Source organism: Phocoena phocoena, chromosome 10 (genome assembly GCF_963924675.1).
Source record: "Phocoena phocoena chromosome 10, mPhoPho1.1, whole genome shotgun sequence".
NCBI classification, from domain to species: Eukaryota; Metazoa; Chordata; class Mammalia; order Artiodactyla; family Phocoenidae; genus Phocoena; species Phocoena phocoena.
The window spans coordinates 73,265,201-73,284,062 of NC_089228.1; the positions used below are offsets into that span (position 1 = coordinate 73,265,201).

Below are 18,862 nucleotides of genomic sequence, written 5' to 3' on the forward strand. Positions count from 1 at the left end.
ATCAGTACTGAAAATGTAGTCCCTGCTTTTTTTTTTTTTGGCCACACTGCGCAGCGTGCGGGATCTTAGTTCCCCTACCAGGATCAAACCCTCGCCCCGCTGCAGTGGAAGCGTGGAGTCTTAACCACTGGCTGCCAGGGAAGGCCCTGTAGTCCCTGCTTTTTACAGTCGACTTTAACCTTGGGCCATATTTCTTCACCCATAAAATGTGGTAGTCAGGTACTCTGAACACAAACAGGAGGAAGGGACAAAGGTTTCGCCAGCTGGCTTTCGGCTCCAAAAAGCCAGTTTAGATTATATAAACCTCACGTCAGGCTACTTTGCATTGCTAGGAAAAGCGTGAGGACCAGACTGCCATGTCCCTAAATTCTACTCGTCATTAAGTAGCTGGCACGCTTATCTCCATATCTCTGACAGGGCACAGTCACCAGCCTCCTTACCCCTGTGACCATTAGCAAGTGGCCAACTCCTCAAGTACAGGGTGGACACCTATCTTAGCTGAAAAGGTGGTAGTTTCACTTTCTATTCTGCTCAAAGAACTATGCAAAACAGGCCAGAATCCTTGAGTCACAGCACTGGAATACTGATTGCCAAGTGGAGGAGAGGAAAGGAAGCAGGGTGAATGAGATACCAAATGTGTTCTTCCCCCATTCAGGGCTCAGCAGTGTAAGGGTTTCACTCGTCTCTGATCCTGGAGAGGAATCCAGCTCTGGAAGATGCGCCTGGGTCTTAAGCATAAGCACAGTGTGCTCAATAAAACATTTTTATTCTGTACAATATATATATGTGTATTTAAATATATATATATATATATATAATATATATGTATATATATATGCAGAGAAACCTCAACCAAATCCCTGAGTCCATGGGAACCCAGGACACGAACAAAGGGAAAGAGGGAATCCATGCTCTAAAGAATAGCAAGTATGGCAACATCTTTCCCTTTCCTCCAGGTTCCCTGCAACAGTGGGAAAGGGATGATCACTACAAATTACTAAAACAAGAGAGGACTTAACATGGGGGCAGGATAGGGAGCTGTGAGTCAGGTCCCCAGCCACCAGTCTGGGGACTGTGGCAAAACAACCTGTTTGATCCAGCATTAAAACTAGCAGATCGCTGCAGAGAAGGGGACAAGACTGATTGACATGCAGCTGACCTTCGGTACGCCAAGTCTTAGCTTGGCGGCCCCACACCTGGGCCAGCACAACAAATAGCACCTGTGGGGCCTTTGAGAGGAGGAACTGGGGACATGGCCCTTGAGTGAAGAAGGGAAGGGAGACAAAGCTGAAGAGCAGACCTCATGTCTCAGCACAGGGCGGGAGCACTGCCATTCACTGTCCCTGTGCCATTTCTTCAGACCCTGGGCCACCAGACGGCCAGGAGCAGATGTCTTTTGTCCACAGTCAAGTAGAGATGGGCAACTTACATGGCCTTGAGAAGAGGTATAGAAAAAAGGAGTGCTTTCGAGGACCACCCCCAGTTGTTGTGACAATTCCTGACGTGCAGGGACCACACTGGCGAATCATGCCCAGTCCTGACAGTGGGGCCAATGTGGCGGTGATCAGCTCCCTCCGGTAGACAGGCCGTTAGGGATGCCAGGCTTGATGAGCCAACCAGGCGGACACACGGCTGCTGAGCACTGCCCTGAATTCTCCTGTCCTCTCCCTCAGGACTGCCCCTCCCTGGTCACACCAAGCTTGGCGTCTCTCCAGAAGAGGTGGCAGGGAGCAAGCAGTAGACAGCACCCCTCACTCCCTAGCCTACTAACACGCAGAGCCACCAACAGCGGGCAGCATGGCCGGAAGTCACCTTATGTACCGTAGAGACAGCAGTAGAGCTGTGCCTGCCTGGAGGAGTTCAGAAGCCCATGTTGGCCTGGGCCTCTCCCGCTGCAATGGCTTGCACATCGGTGACATGGCCGATGCCCTTGGTGACACCCTCCCGGAACAGCAGCTTGGCGCCCACCTTCAGGTACTCTGGGTGTTTCAGGAAGCGGAAACGTACCACTGCCTTCTCCCCTGTCCGCAGCTTGTCCTGCAGCAGATACACGGTCACTGGCCCTGGAAAGCACCTCCTGTCTCTACTAGCCTTGGCTCTCCACCCTCAGGGGTCTAGCAGGTGTCTGCCCCCCACCCCCAAGTGGGGCTTTGTCCCCTTTGTGGGATAAGGGAGCTCTCTACGAATATGGGGACAGGCTTTCCTCCTTTCTGGAAGCAGAATTCTGACTTTTCCCTGGGAAAACAGGGGCATGGCTGGGTCCCTCTCACCTTGGCATGGATCTTTTCTACCACTGCTGTCTGACGTACGTTGCCCACGTGTACTGTCACCTGGAAGCCTCGCCGGAAGGTGGTGGCGTGGAACAGCAGGACTATCTCTGCCTCGAACACCGAGCAGATGGTGGGATTCATCTCTGGGCTCACCATCACCATGCCCTGGGGAGGCACAGCCCCCAGACCCAGGAAGGGCAGACCTCACATTAGCCTCTCCTCCCCGGCCACCCTCACACCCCTTACAGCTCCTCAACTTCCTCCTCCTCCAGGACTTCCAACACAAAGACCTCAGAAGACAATACGGAAAACTCTTCTTTTTGAGGGAACCCTTCCTTACCCACCTTTCATGTCCTCTGACCCTTCTAACGCTTAAGTGCTTTCAGAGTCCTGGACATTCGGGCACCATAGTAATTCACATTTAGCGATCTGCGCTTTGTGAGTACCCTAAGCCTTTTTCATACATGGACAGTCCGCGTAACCAGCTTCTTGGGTTAGGGACTAGGTTCTCTTCAAGTTCCCCTGAAGCACCGTAGACCGATGCTTCTCACTCAAGGAGCCAGCCTCCCAGGCATTTCTCTTTGTGTTCTCCAACCCACCCTCCCACCTCACCTTGCGAAGGAGCGCTCGGTCAAAGTCCCCGAGGGCCAGCGTAGCGGCCTGACCAGCTCGCAGCACACGACAGGCAGAGCGGTTGCGTTGGATGCTGCATACTCTCAGCTCCAGGAAGCAGCCATCGTCCGTGGGGCCCACCACCAGCTGGTCCCCCTCACGGCAAATCCCACTGCAGCCCACAGGGCAGGTGGCACAGCGTCAGCCTAAGCCCCCCTACCTGCTTCTCTACTAGGTCCTTCCCTTCTAAGACTGAGTCCCTCGGGTGGGAGAAAGAGACCCTAAATTCCAACTGGAAGGTAGGGGAGATGACTGCTTTGCCCCAGTCCAGAATTCAGACTGAAGGCTAACACCAGGAAAGGCTGGCAGTGACGCTGGCAGACAGGTACCTGTTGATTCGACACTGAGCACTTGATCCCTGAAAGAGCAATTATCCCCTTGGGTTTCATCCTCTGCTTTGGAAAGAGTCTTAAGGGGCCTCTCATTTCCCTAGTTGGAGATGAAGTCAGTTGATGCACTCTAGTTTTCTTCCTGGGGCCAAGACCCACACTTCTCCCCCAGGGGCCTGGAGAGTCCTAATGAGCAGCAGTACTGTTTCTCCCCTTATAAGCCAATACACAAGCTTTCTCCAGCTCCTCTGATGGTGAAAGCCTAATTTACAAACAAGCACATCCTTTAGATGGGCTCTGTTCAACTCCAGGGTCTCCTTTGGGCTATGATGTCTTCCAGAGTTTGGGTATGTGAGGGCTGAGTAGGGTGGGTAGCAAGAAAGGCAATTCACCTGGAAAGTGTCCCTCCAACAACTGTCCCCACCTCTGGTACTGTGTAGATTTCATCCACCTGAAGCCAAAGAAGATTCTATCAAGGGCTGGCAGGTCCAAAACCTCTAAACAGACTCGGGGCTTGGAATTGGTCCCTCCCAGATCACCAGCTCACTGCCTGTTCAGATGGCCAGTTACCTGGAACTCCGTCAGCTGCTGCATGAGTTCCTCCTGCTCTTTGCTGTTGGTGAGCGGCGGCAGAATATTCAGAAAGACTTTGAGCAGGTCCAGACTCTCTCCAGACACGCTGGACAGTGTGAAGATGGGGGTGACACTGTAGAGGGAGGCACGGAATGGGCAGATGAGGAAAGCTCCAACAGGAAGCAGAGGCTGGAGCCCTATACATGGAAAGGTGAGCTTCTCTTGGAGTGGCGAGGGGCTCCTCTCCGTTGTCTGCTAAGGTTCTCAGGAGCTTGGGGCCCTCTCTCTGTGAGCCATGGAATGTGGCACGTGAGGCCCATCCCAGAACCCAGGGAGATCGAAATGCCTGGCACGGCACTTCGTCTCCAGGGTCCCAGGCGTCAGCAAAGCTGGCTTGGGGGAAGGGTCCAGCCTTCAGCAAAGACTCCCTCCTATAATCCCAACCTGAAAAACCACAGAACTGAACCAGCACTGGTCTGGCCCTAGGGGGAGGGGTACCCCATGCTCCGGGGCCCTGTGGAGCCATCCCTGTGGATCAGGGCTCTGGAGTGAGAAAGGCTTACTTGGGGGACTGGGCAAACTGCTGGGCAGCAGTGACGGCATCGTCCTCAGAGGTGACCAGCATGGGGACCTTGTGGCAGCCAGGCTGCTTGAGGACCCGCTCTAGCTGGCGTACCGTCCTCTCCACTGTGGTCTTGGCACACAGGTCCACCTTGCTGACCACGATGAAGAAGGGCACTTTCAGGGCCAGTGCCAGCCCCAGATGTTCCCTTGTGGTGCCGGCTGCTCAGAGAAGCAGGCAGGCAGCAAAAAGAAGAGTTAGAATGAGGGAAGGAGGAGAGAGCAAGAGGGGAGTTGGTCTGGCTCCCAGATTTAAGGAGGCCCAGGGTAGGAGAGTCAGCACCCCCCTCCAGCCCCATCCCTGCCCCGATGCCTCGTACCGATCCCAGTGTTAGCACTGACGAGGAGCAGGGCACAGTCAGGGCAGTAGGACGTTAGGCCGAAGATGGTGGTGTGCAGGTACTTGTGGTGGCCTGCCAGGTCGATGAAGGTGATCATCTTGGAGCTGCTCTCACAGATCTCTTCTGCCGTCCGTGAGTCACTGTAATTCACCACCTGGCCCAGAGCCCAGGGCTCTCAGTGCCCCCTGCCAGCCTCCCCAACCCTTCAAGAGTTGCCAGGACCTAAACCAGTCCCTGGGTGACCCTGCCTCTTAACCCTGAGCCCCATTTCAGATCTAGTTCAGTTGATTCCCCATTTGTTTTCTAAGGAGGTCAGAGCTGGTTCAGTGCTCTCAGGGCCTTCGTCTACACTATTCCAGAAAGGCTCCACATTCTGACCTCAGACTCTGTCCTTCACCACTACCATCCCATCCTTAGAGTCTGGTCCCACTGGGTCCCGTTGATTGCATGCACCTCTCCCTTGCTGTTAAAGCCCAGGATCTCGAAGCTGATGCTGGAGGTTCGGCCGGACTGAATCTCATGCAGGTGGCGGAAAAGGTTCAGCCGAGCCCGGCCCCGCCCATTGTCCAGCTCTCCTTGGGTCAGGACTCCAAGCAGAGTCGACTTCCCTGAGTCCACATTCCCCAGGACAGCCACACGGAGGTCCAGGAACTGTGGATGAATTGTCAGAGGTCAGGGCTCCAACCCTTCACCTCTCTCCACTGAGAGTTAAGGTCAAAGGCAGTGGCACTCTCTGGGGACCAAACGATGAACTGGACCCCACCCCCACCCCAGGGTCCCAGGCCAGGGGAGAGTCTGCCACCACGGGGTCCTCCCAGGGAGCATAGGCGTGAGAGGCAGGGAAGGGTGTGGGCCCACCTGTTGGTTGTCAGGGACCTTTCGTACCAGCACCTCGGTGATCTTCCGGGGCATGTCACTATCATAGTCCACTTCTCGCTCCCGGAGAACAGTGATGTCTGCCCCGACCCTGTCACAGCAAGGCCACAGCTGCCGCATCTCACCTGTACTCCCCTTCCCCCTTCCATCCCTGCTCTGGACCAATGGCCTTCTCATACCTCCCATAGAGCTCCCAACACCTTTCTTCACTTCCTACCCACCCTCCAGTCTATCCTATATCCACAGCTCCCTTTACACAAACAAACCTTAAGTAAAGGAGCAAAAAAGCCTGGATCCAATGCAGAGGATCCCAGAAGACTAACCCTCCCCACTTCAGCCCTTTGTCAAGAGGAGGCAGGCCCTAGGTGACTGGGCACGCGTGGGTCCAGGTTTAGGGAAAGGAGAACCAAGGGGAAGGGGAAGCATACTTCTCCGCCATCCGGTGCAGGGTCTTGAGGGAGGCCCGCATCTCCTCCTCAGCCAGCCCCACCAGCAGCCCATTGTCTTCTACTCCAATCTGGTAGACAGCCTCACCGCGGCCCTCCTGGAGCCGCCACTTCATCTGTGTCACCAGGTGCTCAAAACGATACTGGGATGGATTCACCAGCTTCAGCTTAGGGCAGGCGAGGTATCACGAGAAGGCAAAGTCAGAGTTGCTCCTCCTGAACCCACATGCTCCCCATCTGTCCTGCTGAAAGGACCAGGACCTTCCCTTCCCTCCCAACTACCCTCATCCCTGACCTCCTCTAACAGTGAGTCCTCTTCCAACAGAATGAGGGACAGAGCCCTTACCCTGTACCGCATCTTTAAATTACTACAGATTATGAAGTTACAAGGATCTCAAAGAAATCATCCCACGTCAGCAAGGACAGCCTGACCCTCCCCAACCTAAGACTCACTTTATATTCGATGTTTCCATCTTCAGCCTGGAAAGAAACAGGAAGCAGTTACCACTCACTGTCCAGACCTAACCCCTACTTCCCCTTGATCCCCACTGGGGTCCAGGCAGCTAACTTAAGAGAGCAGGAAGCTTCCGCTGCACCTGCTTAGGCAGGTGTCTGTCAAAGGTCATGGCAGACCAGCCCTATACTCAGTCCCAGTGTGACCTCTCTGAAGGAAAGGCCTCTGAGAACACAGTCAGTCACCCATCTAAGCCAGGAACAGAACCCGGATTCCCTCCTTTTCCGATCACTGGCAGCACGCTCTTCCTGGATGCAAGATTCTCCCCCTCCTTTCCCCCAGGGCCTCAAACTGTTGTCCCCACAAGTCTATGTCTTCCCCGTGTCCAGGCTGCTGAGGCCATTCTTTGCCACTCATCTGAGAGACACCATTTCCTTCCTGCCCGCCCCTCTCAGCTGATGACATCAAGAATAAGAGGTTGCAAGAGGTTCTGGAGCACGGCCAAAGGGTGAGCTCAGCACTGGTCACTACAAGCCTGATAAGAAAGGAGTCCAGGTGAAAGAGAGGCGGGGCTCCAAAGTTGGGGTTGAGATGAAGAGAAGAAACTCAAAATATAATGAAGAAGACAGACACCACAAACTAGACTCACTGTGGCTTTTCCCCTCCTGTCCCCTAACTCTCATGCCTCAGTTGAGGTGAAATCTTGAGTCCATCCCACAATCTCCTCCTCTTCCCTACATCAGGTGACCCAACACAGAAGGATCCTGTTGCCTGAGCCTGCCCCTCTCGGGTACAAAAGGATATGAGATTTGCCTGTTCTGCCTGTCCTGCATTTCTGCACTCCTCCTCCCTGACCATTTTATTTTTCTTTTCCCCTTCCTGTCATCATTCCATCCCTTCAAGGCCCTTTGACTCTCAGGCTCTTACAGGTCTTCACCCATAATCTCCACCTCATGGAGTATAAAGGAGATCTTTTCCCATCAGTAAAGAACTTCCTTTTTATCATTTTGCTGGAGATGAAGAATTAGGATGGTTTCAAAAAGTGGTACAAGATAATGGTCTAGGCTAACGGTTATCAAAGTGTGGTCCCAGGACCAGCAGCATTCATATCACCTGGGAACTTACAAGAAACGCAGACTATCAGGGCCACCTTTGACCTACTGAATCAGAAATTCTAGGGGTGGAGCAGCAATCCAGGTGGTTCTCATACATGCTAAAGTTTTATAACCACTTGATGAGGCTTTTCCCCTGGGTCCTCCTTTTCTAAGAGGGACAAAGTAGCAGTTATTGTCTGCCTTAGGGACAGATGGAGCAGGAAGGTGGAGGCTGTCCCCACTCCCTCATAGGACAGGGAAAGGGCGGGAGGACTAAGCCTGACTGTCGCGCGCGCGCGCGTGTGTGTGTGTGTGTGTGTGTGTGTGTGTAAGGACGGAACATATTGCTCTTTTCCCGGGTACTCCCCTCCTCCCCGTGGAACAAGTTCAGAAAACTCTAACTCCTCATCCCAGGATGCAGTCTCCCTTCTCCTGTTGCAGCAGAGAGGGGACCGGGGCATTTTACTCTGCTCTTCCCAAAGGGATGCAGGTGGGATCCCCTTTCCCCACTCTTCCTCCCTGGGGTCCTAACACCGGAGGGGGAGGCCCAGTCTCTCTGTCCCTCCTCCCTAGGGTCCTAGGACCGGAAAGAAGGGTTCTCCTCTCCTGGGGGTCTTGACACCGGAAGGGGGTACTAATTCTCTCTGACCCGCCTTCCTGGAGTCCTGGGACCGGAAGGAGTGGTTTCCTCTCACCTCGCCACTTCTCATGTGCTTACCTCGGGGGGCAGGTACGGGGGGTTGTTGGCTTTGCTCCCTCTGTTCCTTCCGTTCTTCTTCTTCCCCTTCGGGCCACCGCAGCTGCTGCTGCCGCCGGCGCCCCTAGCCTTGAGGGTTCCGCCCACGGCCGGGCCCCCTCCGGGCCGGCAGCAGCCGCCGAACAGCTCCGATACCCGCGAGTCCATCCGCCGCTGCCGCCAGCCCCCCGCCCGGCCCCTCCCCCCCCCGCTGCTGCTGCCGCCGCCGCGCCTACTGCCACGGCCGAGTCGAGCCAGCCAGAGGAGGGCTGGGTGGGGCCCTGCGCAGGCTACGCCCCCACCTTCCCTGGCCACCGGGTCGCGTCAGAAACAGCCGCAGGGCACCAAGGGATATAGAGTCCTCAAGCCTGCGAGCTCCTTGGAAAGAGCTCGACGCCGCCCTACAACTCCCGGGCGGCATCGCGGCGCAAGGAGCCGCGGGTGGCTTCGGGGCGTAGGCAAGGAGCGCGCCTTTGCCCGCAAAGGCCTAAGGGAGCTGTAGTCTGGTTCCCAGTCTCCAAGCGCTGAGCGGGTCTTTTTCTGGGGCCTGGTGGTGGGGCAGTCATCAGAGGCGGGGGGGGTTTATATCAGAATCAAACTTTGTAGGCGCTTCTGGGTTCAGCCCCTTACCGCGATCCCAGACAACGGGTTTTGGATTGGAGAGCTGCAGAACTCAGGGCGACAGGTCCCTCCAGCCTACTGGCTCCGCCCGTGCCTCAGTTTCTCCCTCGACGGCCGGGGTGCCGTTTGGGTGAGTCAGGACCAATGCCAGGGCGGAGGCGGATGGTGGTTAGCCTAATTACGGCTTTTATTTTTACGATGATTATGCCACCCTTACACAGTAGTCACTGGTTTATTACCAGGCTGGCACTCTCCGCGGGCTGGTTTTAACAGCCCGAGATACCGCGGAGGTCCCGACACGAGGCCCGAGCCCATAAACCAGCCTTGCAGCGAGGGCCCGCAGCGAGTATTACCCCTCCCCTTTGTTTTGAAGCGGAACCAATCCGGGAGAACCGAGTTTGGCTTTAAAACCGCCAGGGCTGTAGGCGGGGCCTGGCCCCTACTTGGGGCGGGGCTGGGGCTCAGGTTACGTCAACCAAGGCGAGGGAGGGAGAAGTTGCCTGGAATAGAAACTTGGCCAAGGGCCCAGGGGACTGCTGACTTCTGACTTTCTTGCCAAGCTGTCGTCTCTCTTGCTCTTTAGGGCTCTTGCAGTCAGCAAAGAGTAAACACATTCAGTGACATAAACCAGTGTACGAGACACTAGAAAGGCAGAGTGGAGAAGCAGTTAGTGTTGCTGATCTGGGAGTCAGGACGCGGAGTTCAATTCCCAGCCCCGCGGCTGTCTCGTATGCACCACTCACCCATTTATGTCCACTTCCGCTCTCTTCACAAACAGCGAGATCCTCATACACGGCCCAGAAATAAAACAGCCTTTCCCGCCAGACCTCAGTTTTCCTTGGAAAACTAGAAGCAGCAACAGTGGCTTACCTCTGGTGATCCTTTCAGGGGTTCAGACTTGGTGGAGTCCATGGCTTCCCCCCAGGACCACAAGGAGAAAGGCAAGTTACTGATCACGTAGTTGCTGTCCACATATAGCTCCCCAAACTGGTGAGAGCAGAAGGACCAAAATCTGTAAAAGGGCCTAGCAGACCTGGCCAATTATGTGGTCTTCAGTGGTTGAAAGCACACGTGACTTCTCAACCCTGTTCAGCTAAAGGAAGGTTTTGCTGCAGAGGTCAACCGTAGCCAGGGACACAACCCCACCAGGGAAGCTGCTACTTAGGGGCTGAGTGAGAGATCTCAAGAAGGTTGGGGATTGGAAGCGAGAGCTAAGACTATTCCCCCAACATTATCACCACCACCAGCTCTGGGGTCTCTTGATAACCAGGGCCTGCTGCACTTGCCTGATAACACTTGTCCTCTCATCATCATAGATCTTTCAACCACCCCAACACACACAATTTCACTTCATTCTTTCCAATTCCCTTGTCTCCTAAGCGGAGAACTTTTAAGAGAAGGGAAGGGATAACCCATTCTGATATCCATTCTTAAACAACCTGGCTTACCACAGACAGGAGTGAAGGCTGGCAGAGGAGTAGGCTGAACAGGGATGTCTGTCCAGGAGGAGATCAGGGTCCTGGGAGATGGAAGGTGTTATATGTGTTTAGTTTCCTGGAGGGGTTGCTTATGAGGTGTTTACGATGTGGTTGCCTGTGAGGTAAATAATGGATGTATACATACAGACTTTTTTCCTGGTATGTAATTATTAGTCATTCATTCTTTGTGTATAGTACATTTACATATGTTTTAAAGTTAGACTTAGCAATATTCCCCTTTATATTTTCTTGGGTTTTGTCATGCCTAAGCCAACCCCACTCCTAAATTATGGATTATTCTCCAGTAGATGTTTAATCGATTTGGAATGTATCTTTATGTAGGATGTGTAATAGGAACTAACTTGATTTTTTTCCCCTCCTGAATGGATAGGGAGTTGTTTCAAGTTATTTGCTTTGAGAAGTCACCCTTATCATATACTAAGATCTACATATACATTGATCTGTTTCTGGACTGTCTTCTGTTTTATTATCTGTTTATTCCTGAGCCAACACCACAGTATTTTAATCATTATACTTTTATGATATGTTTTGATCTCTGGTCCCTGCTTCCTGAAGCACACTTTTTTCTTGGCCTCTATCACCTAATACTTGTCTCTTTTTCTTTCTACTTCTCTGGCTACTCCTCCACAGATTCTCTCTTTCTGCTCATCCCCTAAACATTAGTGTCTTCAGGATCCTTGCTCATTTTCATTCTATACAGCTTCCCTGGGTGATCTTATCCACTCCCATGCTGATGACTCTCAAATACATATTTCTGTTCCTAATGGTGTTCCTAAATATCTCTTCACTGTCCAATGGAACAGCAAACCTAACAAAAACTGAACTCATCTTTTCTCCTTACCTATACCCCAGTAAAGCTGGTCCTCCTCTGGTGTTCCCTCCTTCACTGAATGGCACAACTGGTCATAGAGTTGCTGAAGTAAAAAACCTGCTTGTCTTCTTGACAGTCTCTCTCTACCCCTCCTCCTCTTCCTGGGCTCAACCACCATGCTCATTGGACCTCCTAAATATCTCTGGGGTTCACCCAGTTCTCTCCACCCCACTGTGACTACCCTAGTTCAGGCCTCTTTCACCATCTTTTCTGTGAGATATTATGGAAAAAACCCAAACGAACTTTTTGGCCAATCCAATCGTTGGGTAATTCCAGTTGCTAGCTCTGACTGGTATCCCTGCCTCCTCCTTTATCCTGCCTGTAATCTAGACCCAGTGTAGAGATTAAATTTATAAAATGTAAATGTAATTATGTCACTCCCCTACTTAAATCTTTCAAAGGTTCCCCCACTCCCCTACGGGATCAAGTTCAAACGCTTTAACGTGGCTTATAAAGCCTTGCCATGATCTGGCTCCGGTTTGTCCATCACAGCCTTAACTCTTCATAAGCTGAACACTTTTTAATTCCTTGAATAGAGGATGCTCTTGTATCTCAAGGTCTTGTTAAAAAACAAAGTTCAACTGAAGATTTGAAGATCTAATTGGATTTATTTAACAGTTCATGAATCAGGCAGTATCCCATCTAGTAAATACGAAGGCACTCTGAGGGGCTGTTCAAAATGCAAGACTTTTATAGAAAGGGGGGGGCAGGATAAGGAGGTTGTAAGCAAAAGGAAAGAAAGGATTAGGGGGAATGTTGGGGGACTTATCTTGCAGATTACCTCACTAGCGCTGACTAGGAAATTCCAGACTGGTTAGTTTAACATTCCACTCCAGGAGAAGCTGAAACTGCTACTAGGTTAGGAAATGAGTCTTGGTGAGATTTAGCACAAGTGAATCCGTTTGGCGGTTGTTTCTTTCTAACAGTCACCAGGACCACCAGGCCCTCCTCTTTACCTTTACTCATCCTACAGGTCTCAGTTTCCTCCGGGACCACCCCTCACTCCCACCCCCTCTAGGTTAGGCGCTCCTGTTCTTCGCGTCCGCTGCCCATGTATGCCTTACTATATAATTCATCACATTGCATTGAATCTATTAGGCATTGAACACTTTGCGGACAGCGCCTGCCTCTGGCTTCTCCGCTGCAGAGTCTCCAGCACCTAGGACAGGGCCTCGCACGAAGTAGGTGCGCAGCGAATACGGAACGCAGGAGAGAACGGATGCATGCGAGCGGGTGTCCTTTGGAAGGCAGCGCTAAGTGGCTGAGAACCCATGGCTTCCCTGTAGGAGAAGGGCTCAGCGGACTTGCCGGACGCTGTTAAGAAGGAGAGCTCAGAGCTCAATTCCACCCCCCGCCAAGCCCAGCCTCCGCCACACTGACGCGGCGCCCCGCCCACTTTCCGGCAACGGAACCGGAAGTGGAGGCCGGGCTTCCCATGAGGCTGCGCGGGGCGCCTATTCAAACCGCACGGAGAGTGGGGAGGAGGTCATGATGGCGGCCCCAGAACCGGAAGTGCAGTCCCCGGCCGCAGTCTCTGGTAAGGCGTGGGGTCCGGAGCTCGAGGAGTCTGTTTCCTCCCTACCGCTGCTCCCTCCAGTCACTTAGCCCCTGGCCCTTTCTCTGGCCTGTCTTCCTTGTCCCCATTTCCCGGCGTCCCTCCCAGTTCTGACTCGGCCCCGTTGACTCCATCGCCCCCAAGGCCCTGGATTCCATTGGTTCACCCCCCTTTTCGCGACGGGTTCTGGGCCCTGCTTGACTACACTTTCTCTCAACTCGTTTTCCCAGATCAGGGCCTCCACTTTGTGAGCAGAGCCCCAGTCGCTGCCTCCGAAATCCTCCACCCGTTCCCCACAAATCCCGCCGTCACTTCACCTTAGGCAACTGGGATCCGGAACCTTCGCGCCACCGCCCACAGGGGAGTTTGCGGGGGGAATCTGCATGTGTCGGGGTGTCGCCTCCGCAGTGGTGGCCGATGTCGCCACAAGGGAATGAGAAGACTGGCTTTGGCCTTTTAAGTTTTTCATTTTTCTCTCTTGTCCCCCTGTGCACCTACCAGATTTGGAGTGGTGTGAGAAGTCGGAGGAAACCCACGACCCCCAGATAGAACTTGAGACCACCTTCCCCCAGGAACCTCCCAACCCTTCGGAGCCCCTTCGCCCCAGAGTCTGCGTGGTGCCAGTGGTGTTTCCCGGGCCTGTCAGCCAGGAAGGGTGCTGTCGGTTTATTTGTGAACTTCTGAAGCATATCATGTACCAACGCCAGCAACTCCCTCTGCCCTACGAACAGCTTAAGCACTTCTACCGAAAACCTCCCCAGGTGGGCACAGGCTTTGGGAGAAAATTGGTGGGGAGACTTTGTGGCTATTAGATGGTGGGCAGGTAAAAAAGGCGTCTAAGGAATCTTCAGGCCTGTCAGCCTAAGCAGCTGTAAGGGATGTTTCAGCCCTATGGCTTCTGTCCCTTTCTACCCACTCTGGTCAATTTTTTTTTTTTTTTTTTTTTTGCGGTGCGCGGGCCTCTCACTGTTGTGGCCTCTCCCGTTGCAGAGCACAGGCTCCGGACGCGCAGGCCCAGCGGCTATGGCTAACGGGCCTAGCCGCTCTGCGGCATATGGGATCCTCCCGGACTGGGGCACGAACCCATGTCCCCTGCATCGTCAGGCAGACTCTCAACCACTGCGCCACCAGGGAAGCCCCCTTTCTACCCACTCTAGTCTTGATAGTCTAACCCTTCCTGCTTTTCCTCTTGTTTTCTTTTTCTGAAACTCCTATTGTGTGTTGCATTTGGACTTCATGAACTGATTCTTTAATTTAATTTAATTTAATTTTTTTTTTTTTTTTTTTTTTGCGGTATGCGGGCCTCTCCCTGTTGTGGCCTCTCCCGTTGCGGAGCACAGGCTCCGGACGCACAGGCTCAGCGGCCATGGCTCACGGGCCCAGCCGCTCCGCGGCATGTGGGATCTTCCCGGACCGGGGCACGAACCCGTGTCCCTTGCATCGGCAGGTGGACTCTCAACCACTGCGCCACCAGGGAAGCCCTGATCCTTTAATTTTAGTGTCTTTTCTGTCCATATCCTCATCTCTTTGTTTCTATGTTATATTTTCTGTGGGTTTATATTATGTTTATATAAATTTATATAAAGTTCCTTGAGTTTATATTCTAACACTTATATCAGTTTTTTTTCTTTTTTGGCAGTCATAGTCTTAAGAGCTTTTTCTTAATTTTTACATGTTCCTTTTAAATTGCATCCTGTTGTTTCCTGTCTGTATGAACTTCTCTTACCTGTGGACGTTAATTATTGTATTTTTGAAGCTTTTCTCTGTCGCTTGCAGTGTCTCCGTTTCTTCCAGATTCCTTTTCTATTTATTTGTTTTTGTCTCTTTCATGTTAGAGGCTTTTATTTGGTGTCTGATAAATATTTAAGAATAAGTCATTGAAAGTTCTGTGTGCATGGCTGGGCCTCTGAGCTAGCTGATAGCCTTGAAGGATATTGGGTGAGAAAGTAATGGTAGTGATAACAGGAAAGAAGATTGGTCTAATAAAGGTGATTCTGGAGTGGTCTTCCAGTTAAACATGGCAAATTGAACACATGCTTATCTGTGCTCCCATCTGAAATACTACTAAATGAGAGAAATAGGAAGGAAGGAAAGAAAGAGAGAAAGAGGACTTCCAAAACATTCTGTCTGGGTGGAGGAAATTGGCAGGTGATCTAAGGGTCCTTGCACAGGTGTTCCCTCAGTCCCCATGTGTTCACTTTTGTCTTCTGTGGTGCTTAAGTGGACAATTCCTGGGCCTTTATGGGCTTCTGCATTGTGAATCATTTCAAACTTCTCAGGGGAGTCCCCTCTGTCAGTACTTGGTATTCAGCTCTTTCGAACTCTTCCGTCTGCTTTCTCTCTTCCAGAAATTTGTTGTTGCCTTTGGACACTGTTTTCTATTTTCCAGTTCTTTTTTTTGCAATTTATTTATTTGTTTATTTTTGGCTGTGTTGAGTCTTTGTTGCCGTGCGCCGGCTTTCTCTAGTAGCGGCGAGTGGGGGCTGCTCTTTGTTGCGGTGCGCGGGCTTCTCATTGCAGTGGCTTCTCTTTTTGCGGAGCACGGGCTCTAGGCGTGAAGACTTCAGTAGTTGTGGCACGCGGTCTCAGTAGTTGTGGCTTTGGGCTCTAGAGTGCAGGCCCAGTAGTTGTGGCGCACAGGCTTAGTTGCTCCGCGGCATGTGGGATCTTCCTGGGCCAGGGCTTGAACCCGTGTCCCCTGCGTTGGCAGGCGGATTCTTAACCACTGTGCCACCAGGGAAGTCCCTTCCAGTTGTTTTTGCCCTTGGGAGTCCTCTTTCTCTCCCCTCCTTCCCTCCCTTCCTGTCTCCCTCCATTCCCTCTTTCCTTCCTTCCTCCCTCCCTCCCTCCATCCCTCCCTTCCTTCCATTTGCCATGTTTAACTGGAGGATGAACTCCAGAATTTATTAGACCAAATAATCCTCAGTCTTGTTATCGCTCTCAGCACAGCAAAAATTTGCCACCTACCGTGCCACCACATCTCCTTGAGTATTTTAGTTGCTAATTTCTGGATGCCTCCTGCTTCAGAACACTGTCTTTGCTGTTCTAAGTGTGGAAGAATTATGATTTTGTACAAAGAACATAGTTTCCTTTTTGATACATTACCCTCTGATAAAACCCAGTGTCTTGCCTGTGGCAGTTCACTGAACTGGAAATCCAGTCCCATAAATCTGCTCCATCCCAGAGGGTTCTTCAAAGGTCATTAGCTTTCCCCTACCTTGCAGAACTTCTCTGTCACCATTCTTTGTCCTCACAGGCAGAGGAAGTGGTGAAGAAGAAACCTCGGGCCACTGCCGAGGTGAGCAGCAGGAAATGCCAACAAACCCTGGCAGAACTGGAGAGCGTCCTCAGCCACCTGGAGGGTCTCTTTGCCAGGACACTAGTACCACGAGTGCTGATCCTCCTTGGGGGCAATGCCCTCAGTCCCAAGGAGTTCTATGAGCTTGACTTGTCCCGCTTGGTCCCCAACAGCATGGACCCGAGCCTGAGCACAGCAGCTTGTTTGCGCCGCCTCTTCCGAGCCATTTTCATGGCTGATGCCTTCAGTGAGCTGCAGGTTCCTCCACTCATGGGCACCATTGTCATGGCACAGGGTCACCGCGACTGTGGAGAAGACTGGTTTCGACCCAAGCTCAACTATAGAGTGCCCAGCCGGGGCCACAAATTGACTGTGACCCTGTCCTGTGGCCGACCCGCCATCCCATCTACAGCCTGGGAGGATTACATTTGGTTCCAGGCACCAGTGACACTGAAGGGCTTCCACGAGTGAATGGGAATGCTCATCGTGAACACAATGGCTAAATTATCTTTCCCCCTGTGGCACCAAGTCACCCATCTCTTGCTTGGAGCTAGTTAATTCCTGGCGAGAGGAAGGTTCTCTCCTTCTGGCTGCCTGCCTCCCTTAGACTTCCCGGAGGGCTGATGGTATGGTTAGGGCTGTAATAATCATCACTGAACAAGCATCTCTTTGAATCAAAGGCTGATTTTCCCAGAGGGTTCTGGGTCAGGTGTTTCTTTTGGGGGTTGGAAAGCAAACATGGGCCCATAGATGGACACCCCTATGGAGGTGACCCTTTTCTGCTTTTTGCTGTGGCCTTTCAGAATTTTTACCAGGGACATAATGTGGATATGACTCATGAACTTAAATATAAAATGTATGGATTAATGTTACATTTTCCTGAAACTCTTTTAGCTTAAAGAGACTTTCCAGGCTTGAGGTTAGAGTATTTTATCTTCCCCCTTGGCCTCTTATGCTTTGGGCTTCCATGATTTTTTTTTTACTAATGATTCTTTCTCTTCATCAGCCCCAGGCCAATCTGGGAAGTTAAGTGACTTGGCCAAGGTTCTATAACAGTTCGATATCAGAGCTGGGGCAAGAGTTCTCATCAGCTAACTCCTAGCCCGATGTTCTTTGCTTGCCACGTGAGTATGTGTACCCAAAGCAGAGGTCACATGGGGGAAGGGAGCTGAGACAAGAAAACCGAGAGAGTCTTTGCAAAGCCTGATTGAACTGTAGGCTAAGGCACCAAGACTGCCCTGCAGGCTCACTTCCCTGAGGCCAGATGTCCCTTCTGGAATTCTGCCCTGCCTCTCTCCATTGCAGTTGCGTGGTGGCTGCTGGCCGTTACTGTTGGCAGTATTGTCCTCAGGCAAACCCTGCTCTCCTGCCTGTGGCTGTCCTTCCTCGGCTACATTTCTGGCTTGGCCATCCTGAGCCTTACTGTTATCCTCTCCAGCCTGATGCTGTCCTGTCCACTAAGCACTGAGGCCCTTTGTCCCTGAGAACACCTGCTTATTTCTTGGAAGCAAGTTGAAGACAATCCTCATCCTGCTGGTGTTGGAGATAGGGGTGTGTGTTTGAGAGTGTGTGTGTGTGTGTCTGTGTGTGTGTGTGTGTATGTATGTATGTATGTGTAAATGGGGGCAATATATACTATTTTTCACGTTTTAAGAAGAATGTTTTATGTTTTGTATTTTAAGAAAACAAAAATAGTTTATATTTTATAGATTTTAAGCACTTTACATACATTATCTAATCTAATAACCTTGAAAAGTTCATATTATAGTCCCCGTTTTTTTTTTAGTCCCCGTTTTATAGATGACGCCTGGGGAGATTGGGGAGGTTGAATAACTTGCATAAGTGTCGAAACCTGGATTCATGAGATTGAATAACTTGCATAAGTGTCAAAACCTGGATTCGAACCCAGTCCAGCTGGCTCCAGAGGCTCAGTGCTTTACACTGCTGTACACCCTGTGTGATTTTACTCTGAGCTAATTAAACAGGGTTTGCCCTGCTGAAGGTGGCAGAATTGGAAAGCAGCAGGACTTCCGTCTCTGGCTTCAGATTGTGTTTCGTGACATGGAACCTGCCATTTATTGGTGTGGAGTAAATATGGAATCAATGCAAACAAAAGGTTTGAGATCTTTTCTGTGCTGTGTCCACTTGAAGCATATTCCACCAGCTGGGCTTTGCTGGTTTTGTGTCTGATATTACCTTACAGAAGAGGAGCAGGGCCATATCTCCCACTTGGGAAGGGACAGGCTAAGGGGTCTGCCTAAAGGGAGGGAGAGTTTTGAACAAGTTATAAATTGTTTTGAGATGTAAGACACATTAAGCCAAGTCAGATCCCTCAAGTACTACTTTTAAAAGCCTTCATAAACAATGTCTAGGCAATCAAAACAAAGTAATTATTCAGGTAATTTAGACACTTCTCTGTTGGGTTGGCATTGGGGCCAGGTCATTCTGATTTCATGAGTTCTCCAAAGGAATCCAGAAATTAAAATATCAGTTAATAATTTTACCAATAAATCCCATCTCCTTCTCTGACAACAAGCCTGCTGAGGCACCTGTTTATCTCTTTTTAAAAATTTATTTATTTTTGGCTGCATTGGGTCTTCGTTGCT

At 51.5% G+C, this 18,862-nt stretch overlaps 2 protein-coding genes across 2 annotated transcripts; one reads left to right on the plus strand and one right to left on the minus strand.

The window, feature by feature from the left end:
* Positions 1-750: 750 nt before the first annotated feature.
* Positions 751-8,584, minus strand: GTPBP2 (GTP binding protein 2). The gene is made up of 12 exons (XM_065885174.1): positions 8,395-8,584; positions 6,582-6,608; positions 6,111-6,295; positions 5,665-5,773; positions 5,260-5,457; positions 4,786-4,960; positions 4,408-4,627; positions 3,842-3,977; positions 3,664-3,722; positions 2,883-3,054; positions 2,271-2,435; positions 751-2,037 (listed from the first exon to the last, which is right to left on the minus strand). The coding sequence occupies exons 1-12, from the start codon at positions 8,578-8,580 to the stop codon at positions 1,861-1,863; spliced, it is 1,809 nt and encodes a 602-aa protein (XP_065741246.1). The 5' UTR covers positions 8,581-8,584; the 3' UTR covers positions 751-1,860.
* Positions 8,585-12,869: 4,285 nt separating this feature from the next.
* On the plus strand, positions 12,870-17,142 carry MAD2L1BP (MAD2L1 binding protein). The gene is made up of 3 exons (XM_065886151.1): positions 12,870-12,940; positions 13,460-13,719; positions 16,215-17,142. The coding sequence occupies exons 1-3, from the start codon at positions 12,892-12,894 to the stop codon at positions 16,725-16,727; spliced, it is 822 nt and encodes a 273-aa protein (XP_065742223.1). The 5' UTR covers positions 12,870-12,891; the 3' UTR covers positions 16,728-17,142.
* Positions 17,143-18,862: the final 1,720 nt, after the last annotated feature.

Bases quoted from the DNA above. Each gene is read 5' to 3' on its own strand.
- MAD2L1BP (XM_065886151.1), top strand. From the start codon at position 12,892: ATGATGGCGGCCCCAGAACCGGAAGTGCAGTCCCCGGCCGCAGTCTCT. The intron at 12,941-13,459 runs GTAAGGCGTGGG...TGCACCTACCAG, and splicing joins GTCCCCGGCCGCAGTCTCTG to ATTTGGAGTGGTGTGAGAAG. The intron at 13,720-16,214 runs GTGGGCACAGGC...TTGTCCTCACAG, and splicing joins TCTACCGAAAACCTCCCCAG to GCAGAGGAAGTGGTGAAGAA.
- GTPBP2 (XM_065885174.1), bottom strand. From the start codon at position 8,580: ATGGACTCGCGGGTATCGGAGCTGTTCGGCGGCTGCTGCCGGCCCGGA. The intron at 3,723-3,841 runs GTAACTGGCCAT...CTTTGGCTTCAG, and splicing joins AGCAGCTGACGGAGTTCCAG to GTGGATGAAATCTACACAGT. The intron at 2,038-2,270 runs GTGAGAGGGACC...TATCTGCTGCAG, and splicing joins TAGAAAAGATCCATGCCAAG to GACAAGCTGCGGACAGGGGA.